This window comes from Nothoprocta perdicaria, unplaced genomic scaffold (assembly GCF_003342845.1).
Source record: "Nothoprocta perdicaria isolate Ctin4 unplaced genomic scaffold, notPer1 scaffold_485, whole genome shotgun sequence".
NCBI classification, from domain to species: domain Eukaryota; kingdom Metazoa; phylum Chordata; class Aves; order Tinamiformes; family Tinamidae; genus Nothoprocta; species Nothoprocta perdicaria.
Window position 1 is genome coordinate 77,782 of NW_020455738.1, and position 8,595 is coordinate 86,376.

Sequence of the window (8,595 nt, forward strand, 5' to 3'; positions counted from 1 at the left end):
CCCGCAGCGCGGGGCTGCGGCCCGCCCTAGCGCCCGCCTCGCCGCGGGGACAGCGCTGCGGAGCCCAGCGAGCGCCGGGGCCGAGAGGAGCCGCACGCCGCGACCGCGGGAGCATCAAGGACCCCGCAGCTTTTCTTCCTCTCCGTTTACCCCAGAATAAAGTTGGCAAAACTCAGATGAGGCTTGATTTTTCTTTTGCCCCTGAAAATCCCTGATTTTTGCCCAGTGTTGCGTATGCAAAGCCATTGCAATCCCCACAAGAAGACTTGCAAAGGTAACACCTTTCTGAAGGTAATATCCTTCTGAATATCCCAAGTTGAAGGTAATGTCCTTCAGCTTGGATCCCAGTGCTCACAGGGGGGCTGTGTGTTGGGGTGGTGGACCCTCCTGCACCATGGGTGCTGCCACCAGACGATGCCTGCTCCGGCATGTGCCCTTCCACGACGGTGAGCCGGGAGGCATTCCCTCAGACAAACGTTAATCCCAGTAATCCAGCACGTGTCCCAGCACGGGAAGTGTGTCCATGTGCCAGCGATGCCTTCCACTCTGTGCTTCCCACCACGAGGGGGAAGCTCARATCTCAACCTGAGGGAAGTCTGCCAGCACTGGAATCCAGATAAACCRTGTCTTTAAAAAGTCCTTGTTTTATTGGCTATTTCCTCCACGTCTCCTTCCCCTAACCCCCTGGGTAGGTTCATAGACTCCTTTCTGGCAAGGCAGAATTGCATGAGTATCCACTGCYGCTTCCCAAACTGCTTCACTCTTTCTTCCCTGCAAAGAGTGTCATGGCACACGTTGATCCTCGTGACTGCATGGCCCCTTTGCAGTTCCCTCTTTGTGCTTTCGGTACCTGGAAAGGCTTTTGAAGGCCAGGAGAAGGGAACACCTAAGATGGGGTGTCAGAGCACTAGGATGATGGGGCATCCCATCTAAAACGGGACAKTAGGACATAGGATGACAGGATGTCCCACATAARATGGGGTTTTAGAGCCCTAGGACARTGGTACATCYCACCTAAAAGGGGACGTTAGAGCTCTAGGATGACAGGATGTCTCACCTAAGATGGGACGTTAGCACTCTAGGAAAATGTGATGTATAAAATGACATCTCAAATGAGACCTTAGGGCTGTAGGATGATGAGACAACCCACCTAATACAGGACATTAGTGTTATAAGGTGCTGGGACATCCCCGTGGATGTGATGTTGGAGCTCTAGGACAACGTGACGTCCTACCTAAGATGGGATATTAAGCACCAGGCACATGGCTCTGCCTGACTCATGGGGCGCTCGTCAGCCTCCGCTCGGTGGCTCAGTCCTCCGAAGGCAGTGAATAAGTTGGTTATTACCTGCCTCGTGTAGCTGATGTGTGGCTTAACGATGCGAGTCCCTTCTGTGCCCTGCTCCCAACTTCACCGTAATTAGGAGATACTTATCAGGGCAGTGAGTCAGGCAGAGCATGCCAAGCGCTGGCAGCAGCAGCCAGATGAAGGGCATGTTTTCTCAATAAATAATCTAATCCTCGTTCTTGCAGTATGCTTCATTTGCAACGGGAAGGCCTGAGACCATATAAAAGGTCTCCGTCCCCCGGTCCGCTCAGTCTGCTCCCCTCGTCTGCCTCCCCTCGCCGGCTGGTAAGAGACACACTGGAGAAGCGCAGGATGCTCCGGACATCTGGATGCGGGATGTTGTGGTTAGGGGGGTGTGACCGGCCCTTGGACCGTGCTTGGAGCACAAGGGATGGATGACCATGGGCAAAGCTGGGAGAGGAACCACCAGGGGCTGGGAGGGAGGACCTGCAGTGCAGGCACTATGTGCCACAGGGTGCCGGCTATTTTCTGTTCTCCAGGAACAAATCAGCCATGGATAAGGTCAGGAGGAGGATTCGGGCGTGGTTGGACCGCTTTGGGCAACCTCAAGAGCTCCCTTCAGACTCAGGCTCTGAAGAGGAGCAGGGCAGCTTTGGGGGAAGCTGAACAGAAACAGAGAGGATGGAGATGCCAGAGATGCCCAAYCCGGCCCCGTGTTTTTCAGGTTTGTCCCTGCAGCTCAGCCATGATTTACTCTTCTGGAAGAGAGTCCTACTTCAACCTCAACTCCACTTGGTACGACCCGTCGGGGTCGTGGCTGGACACGCGGCGCACGCCCTTCCGCTACGGCTACGGCTCCTGCTCGGGCTGCGACGGCGAAGGCGTCCAGGGCATGTGCGGGCACGACTACCGGCACTACGGCTACCGGCAGCCCGTGTGCTCCGAGCGGTGCCGGGGCTCCTCGGCGGCCAGCGCGTGCCACGGGGGCTGCGGCTCGGGCTGCGTCCGCAGGCCCACGTACAGCTACGGATCAGCCGGAGGATGCAACAGCTACGGGAGGTCGGTCTGCTCCGAGCGGTGCGGAGGATCTTCGGGTTCGTGCCAAGGAGGTGGTGGCTCGGGCTGCGTCCGCAGGCCCACGTACAGCTACGGATCAGCCGGAGGATGCAACAGTTACGGGAGGTCCGTCTGCTCCGAGCGGTGCGGAGGCTCGTCCGGAGGAGGCTGCCATTCCGAGGGCCGGGCYGTGTGCGCCGAGCCCCCGTCCTGCGGCGTCTCGGGGTACCAGGGCGGGAAGCCGCGCTGCGTCCCGGCCGTGCAGCCTGCCCAGCAGTGCTGCCCGGGGCAGGCGCAGGGCCCGGCTGTGCAGCAGGGCTGCGTGCCCGTGGTGCAGCACGGCCCCAGCCAGCAGCAGCAGGTCTGCAAAGCGCCGGTCGCCTGCAAAGCACCAGTCGCCTGCAAGGCACCAGTTGCCTGCAAAGCACCAGTTGCCTGCAAAGCACCAGTCACCTGCAAGGCGCCAGTTGCCTGCAAAGCACCGGTTGTCTGCAAAGCACCAGTCGCCTGCAAGGCACCGGTCGCCTGCAAAGCACCAGTCTGCAAAACCCAGGTCTGCAAAGCACCAGCCCGGAAGATCAAATAAGAGTCATGAGGAGATGGGAGAGCGAGAGAAATGTCTCCTCCTCCCTCCTGTCCACGTGCAACCTGAAGCGCTGAGCTCTTCCTCTCGGGTGATGTAACATGGACATGCTCTGCACTGTAGCAAATTCAGCAATAAAAATAAAATCCCATCACAGTCCTCTCGTATTGGTGTTTTCCACTTCATCCCTCCCTTTTGCTCCTGTCCCTTGGTCTGAAGCTGCCCTGTCCCCAGCCACTATAGGGGCCACCTTACTCCTGCAGCAGGTACCCGAGAAAGAATCTTTACTTGGGAGGATCCAACTGCTCCATCACAGCCMCTGCATGCAGCGCTCATTGTGGGGAGGAAGGGGCCAAGCTCTTCTCAGTGGTGGCCAGTGATCGGACAGGGGGCAATGGGTGCAAACTGAAACACAGATGTTCCACCTCCATGTGAAGAAGAGCTTCTTCACCATGAGGGTGACAGAGCCCTGGAACAGGCTGCCCAGAGAGGTTGTGGAGTCTCCTTCTCTGGAGGTCTTCCAAAACAGTCTGGATTCGACCAGGTGCCCCATACTCRGAGTATCCCTGTTGGAGCAGAGGGTTGGACTGAGTGATCTCTAGAGGTCCCTTCCAACCCCAACCATCCTGTGAGGCTGTGATTGTTCCTCTGCTGGGAAAGGGAAACTGAGGATGAGTTATTCCCTGTGCTGAAGTTTCAGCCTTGGGGGCCATTATTGGAAAGAAGAGTCTAGACCATTAAGCAGCAAGGTCTTTTTCAAGCACTGGAGGAAGAAGAAGACTTCTTAACTGCCTGTATTATGTATGGCTATTGACTTGTTGAGAGCAAACATGGAACTGATGCAGGACAAAGTGGACGACAGCAATGCTGTCTATACCCAGTGAGTTTTATTTCAGTTCCCATCAGTGAGCGAGCAAAGCAGCAGAGCTGCCTTCTGTGTTTCTGTGATTCTGGGACATAAACCAGCCACACACCTCCCCAGGGAGGGGAAAATAAGAGTATTTCTGGGTGCTGGAACTGCAGCAGGGAAACCCAGGCAGGTTCTCGAGCAAGAGGCGAGTGACCGGCCAGCCCCGCTGGCTCTAGCGGGGTGAAACGCTGCGGGCGCCAGTCACCCTGCAGGGCCACGGGCCAAGCCGAACGCCCGGGGCACAATCCRGAGCGGCCGCCACCGTGCGGACACCCGCTCGGGCCCGCGGCGCCGGCGCGTCGTCCCGGCAGGCCCCGCGCGGGAGGCGGCTCCGTCTCCCAGCGAGGCGATAAACATGTTTGCTGCCGCCCCGCTTCTAATTAGGGCTGTGCGTGAATAATAGTTTCACCCAAATCTGCCTTCTCCTGCTGCTTGTGCAATGCGCCCGGGCACGCTCGGGCTCTCCCGCTTCCCGTGCTTCCCACAGCCTCCTGCAGGGCTGATGGTGCCACCGGGGTCTGGAGGTGCAGCTGGGTGCTGTGGGCACCAGAAGCTGCCCGGGATCCAAAGAAGTCCCAATGTCCTGAGCCCTCCCGTGTGTCCCTGCTTCCCTTTCCCTTCARTGGGCGCACAAGGTGCGGACAGGAGAAGATTCCACTATTAACACGTCAGCTCCGGTGACCAGGGCGAGGAGGAACCCCAGTCCGGCTGCTCTGGGTGGTGGTGCCGGTGGGTGGCACATAGGAGGGGATGAGCCCGAGTACTTGGGGACAGTGACTCCCCTRTCATGGGGAGTCTCTTCAGCTTCTTTTTTATGCCAAGGGCATCTCAGCAGCTACTTGAGCATCTCCAGCCCWATCTTCTTGCTCTCAGGCCTGTCCCTGCTTTTATCCCTTGACCTGCGTCCTCTAGGACTGATGTCCTAGTATGGAGACCCAGCAGCTCCAGTGCCTTTTGGGGCACCAAGAGTCTCAAGGTCATGGAGAGGAGGAGGAAGCCCAAGGATCCAAGATGCTTCCCTAGGGAAGCCCAGGGATGTCATACCCTCGCTCCACTGCAAGGGGGAAGAAGGGGGCACCTTCTGCTCCTCTTTGCTGGGATCATTCCCTGGTTTCTCCACCTCCGGCCCAGCAGCCGGGCTCAGACTCCAAGAGTGAAGCCTCACAAGATGGGCCCATAATTAGGCCGGGATTTAATTTAGCAAAACAGGCAGGGGCAGACGAGCCCTGGAAGCGTGGGCACCCACGGCTTTCCCCATCGAGAAGGTGAGGCTGCCAATTAGACACTTATGCAGCACAGGAAGCAGATAAAACGGGACCGATATCCATCACGGGTGAGTCAGGCGAGCCCAGTAAACAGCGGGCGGTCGTGTGGGGATTGGGCAGGACGGGAACAAATCATGGTGACGGAGAATGTCTCATTTCCGGATAGGGGACCAAGGATCCGTATAAAGCGGGGCCCGTCCTGGCCATCCCCACCTGCTTCTCTCCTGGGCTTCTCCTCCAAGCGCAGGTGAGCTGCACGCGGCTCCCACGGGATACCTGCTCCACGGAGCAGCGGCCTCGCTCCGCGGCTGTGCCGACACCGCAGGGCCGCGGCACCTGCAGCCGGGACCCGCAGCGCTGGGATCCTGCACTTCCCAATGCTCCGGGAYGCTGCCGACCCGGCCGGCTCCGAGGTCCCGGCTCGAGGCCTCGCTGCTACAGAGGGCACGGCGGCTGCTGCAGAGCTCCTGGGACCGTGCCGGGCGGCACACGCAGCCAGGGACAGGCTGGGGACATGCTGGGAATGCACCGGGGATAGATAGGGGTGTGCTGGGGGTTGGGTGGAGATATCCTGGGGATACGCTGCATGGGGACATGCTGGGAATGCACTCGGGGTGTACTGGGCCGGCACGGGGGACACGCTGGGACACGGGGCCGGGGCTCCCAGAGGCACTGACGTCTCCTCTCTCCGCAGGCCGGCCTGAGGACAGCAATGTGCTCCCGCCAGGAAAAGGACCAGTGCCACGGGCAGGAGCGCTACGTGCGCCAGACCGGCGGCGGCTGCTGCGGCGGCGGCAGCAGCAGTGGCGGGTGCCACAGCAGCGGTGGCGGCGGCGGCGGGTGCCACAGCAGCGGCGGTGGCAGCGGCGGCGGGTGCCACAGCAGCAGCGGTGGTGGTGGGTGCCACAGCAGCGGTGGCAGCAGCGGCGGGTGCCACAGCAGCGGCGGCTCCGGGTGCCACGGCAAGCCGCAGGTGCAGTACCAGCACCAGCAGCAGCAGCAGCAGCAGCAGCAGCACATCCAGCAGGTGCCGCAGCAGAAGATGAAGTGAGCGCAGCCCGGGCGCCACCAGCCCCGCGGGCTCCCCGCGAGCCGCGTCCCGGCCCCCGAGAGGTGCCCAGGGACCAATAAAACTGTCATGACCTGAACCCTCCCTTGTGTCGCTGCTTCCTTCAGCCCTTGTGCCGAGGCCGTTTCCCGGCACCCGGGCCGGGTCCCCATCACCCTGCTGGGAACAGTCCCCCCGCGCTGCCCTTCTGCCCCGGCCTCTCCATCCCATTGTCTTCCCCTCACCCCTCCACCGCCACCATGGGGGTTTCAGCTGCTCCATCCCCAGGGCTCTGATCTCCAGCCTTCCTTGGATGCCAGGTGCCCCTGCACTGCTCACGACAGCCAGGCCTGCTTCATGTGCAGAGGTTTATTGCTTTTCTTTAAGTGCATCACAGAAATGGCCATAACAAGAAGAAAAAAATAGCCTTCAAAACCTCGCCAATACATAATCCTGAAGTTCATCCCTCCAAGCAGTTTACAGATACTCTCCTGTATCCCACATCCCGCGTGCAGAGTGCACGGCCACAGCAGTCCCTGACCCGCGTGCCCGTGCAGAGCAGGATGCAAACACCACCTGCAATATCATGCTGCATGCAATATTTTTTTCCGGTGGAACAAATGGTTTCCACCCTCTCCGCCTGTCACAACAGCCTCCGTTTCCGGGATTGCAGTGGCGAGTAGGATCCCTTCATGCAAGCGATTGCACTGGGACCCCAGGAAAAGCTTTCCCAAAATGAGAGCAAAGGAGAAGTAAGCCAGTGTGTGCCCCAGCTTCCTTTAATAGAGAGAAACACTCTTGTAAGCATTGGGATCAATTCCTCTCCCCCCAACCAATTCCATGGGAATTTTGCCGCAGGCTCGCAGAAGCAGCCGGCAACCCCCTGGCCGCAGCCTTCAGCTCCCCACGGCGCCGGCGTCTTCCTCGCCCTCTGCGTCGCTGCCGCCGGCGTCGCCTCCTTCCGCGGCTCTCGGCACCTCGGAGGCGCCGGAGCTGCCGGAGCTCAGTGCGCACAGCTCCGCTCGGGCTGGTTCATGGGCTCCGCGTCCGCATCCRAAGCGGAGCCGCTCCGGTACTTGCTGGCGGGCGAGCGCTGGGAGGAGAGGAGCGCCGGCGCCGTCAGAGCGCGGCGCCCGCGGGAGCCGCCCGGCCTCGGAGAGCGCGGGATCCCCGGGATCCCTCTCCCCGCACCCCCGCTACCTTGGCAGGCGCCAGCTCCTGCTGGAGCAGCTTCTTGAACTCGCTCCTGCTGAACGGCTCCGGCTTCTTGCCCTTCCCGGCGCTGCCCCGGCGGCTGCTCATCATGTCCGTGATGGCTCGGAGGAGCGCGGACATGCCGGGGCCTGCGGAGGAGCCGGCCAGGCTTGGGGCTTCACCCCACCGGGGACCTGCCCCCCAGCCCGGCCGCCACGGCGGGATTGAGCGGGAGGTGCAAAACCTCGTCCCGAGCACGGAGGCGACGGAGGCGACGGAGAGGCCCCCCCGCTCACTCGCTGCGAGCGCCGGTGGGCGCGGACAGGGTGGCAGGAGCAGCTCCGTGCACGGGTTTCTTCCGATGGGTGCTGTTCCCGGTGCCTCTCTGGAGGCAGYGCCTCCCCGGCAGGGTGTTTCCCCCTGGAATGTAGGGCAGCGCGGGGGCCGCAGCGGGAGAACTGGGCTCTTCCTGGGGGGGACGGCAGCGGCTGCACGAGGAGGAGGAGGATGCAGCCACGAGGCCGCTCTCTGCCCCCCGGCACCCCACTCTGCTGAAGGAGCAGGGCAGTGGGAAGGAAATCACTCAGAGTCACCCCAGTGATTTTCCTGGCTCCTCTTGCTGCAGGGATCAGTGCCATGGGATCAGTGCCATGATGAGGGTATGGCTGGCATGGCTGTGCCGCGTCCTCGGGGCTGCTCGTAAAACCCAGCCCCGGGGCTAGAGCTGCTTGTGCTGGTCCTGCTCGGGGCTAGAAGAGGGGATCGCAGGGCCAGGATCTGCAGGGACATGTAAGGCTGTTTTGCTAGGATTAGGCTCCCAGGGGAACATAATTGCCTAATTAGGGGTTAGGGATTAGGGGATTTGCCCAGGTTCAGCGCAAGGAGGAGGGACCCMGGCTGCACCTGCAGTCCAGACCTGCTGCTTGTGGGTATCACTGAGCCCCTTGGAGGGATGAGAGTTGTTGGGCGGCAGGTTGCAGTGCCCAGGGTGGCCATTGTCACCAGGGCAGACAATGCCACCTGTGCAGGTGGCTCCCGTGCCCATCCTTGGCCATGCTCCCACTTGCCCACGCTGCCCCGGGAGCCACAGGGCTGGGAAGAGGCTGCAGGAACTGGGAACCGCGAGCCCCCAGCAAGGCAGTGTAGGAGGGCAAGAGGATCCTCTGGCCCTAAAGCAGACTTTTCTGGAGCGAGAGAGGCGTGCGGGGCCGGGCCGGGGCCGCGAGGGGGC

General features: G+C 61.1%; 2 protein-coding genes across 2 annotated transcripts; both read left to right on the plus strand.

Annotated features, from left to right (window-relative positions):
• Nucleotides 1–2,053: 2,053 nt before the first annotated feature.
• LOC112954109 (loricrin-like) lies at nucleotides 2,054–2,950 on the plus strand. The gene is made up of 2 exons (XM_026047252.1): nucleotides 2,054–2,725; nucleotides 2,918–2,950. The coding sequence occupies exons 1-2, from the start codon at nucleotides 2,054–2,056 to the stop codon at nucleotides 2,948–2,950; spliced, it is 705 nt and encodes a 234-aa protein (XP_025903037.1).
• Nucleotides 2,951–5,834: 2,884 nt separating this feature from the next.
• LOC112954102 (loricrin-like) lies at nucleotides 5,835–6,173 on the plus strand. Its single transcript, XM_026047244.1, has one exon. The coding sequence runs from the start codon at nucleotides 5,835–5,837 to the stop codon at nucleotides 6,171–6,173; it is 339 nt and encodes a 112-aa protein (XP_025903029.1).
• Nucleotides 6,174–8,595: the final 2,422 nt, after the last annotated feature.

Excerpts from the sequence above, each read along its gene's own strand:
- LOC112954102 (XM_026047244.1), top strand. The coding sequence starts at position 5,835 with ATGTGCTCCCGCCAGGAAAAGGACCAGTGCCACGGGCAGGAGCGCTAC.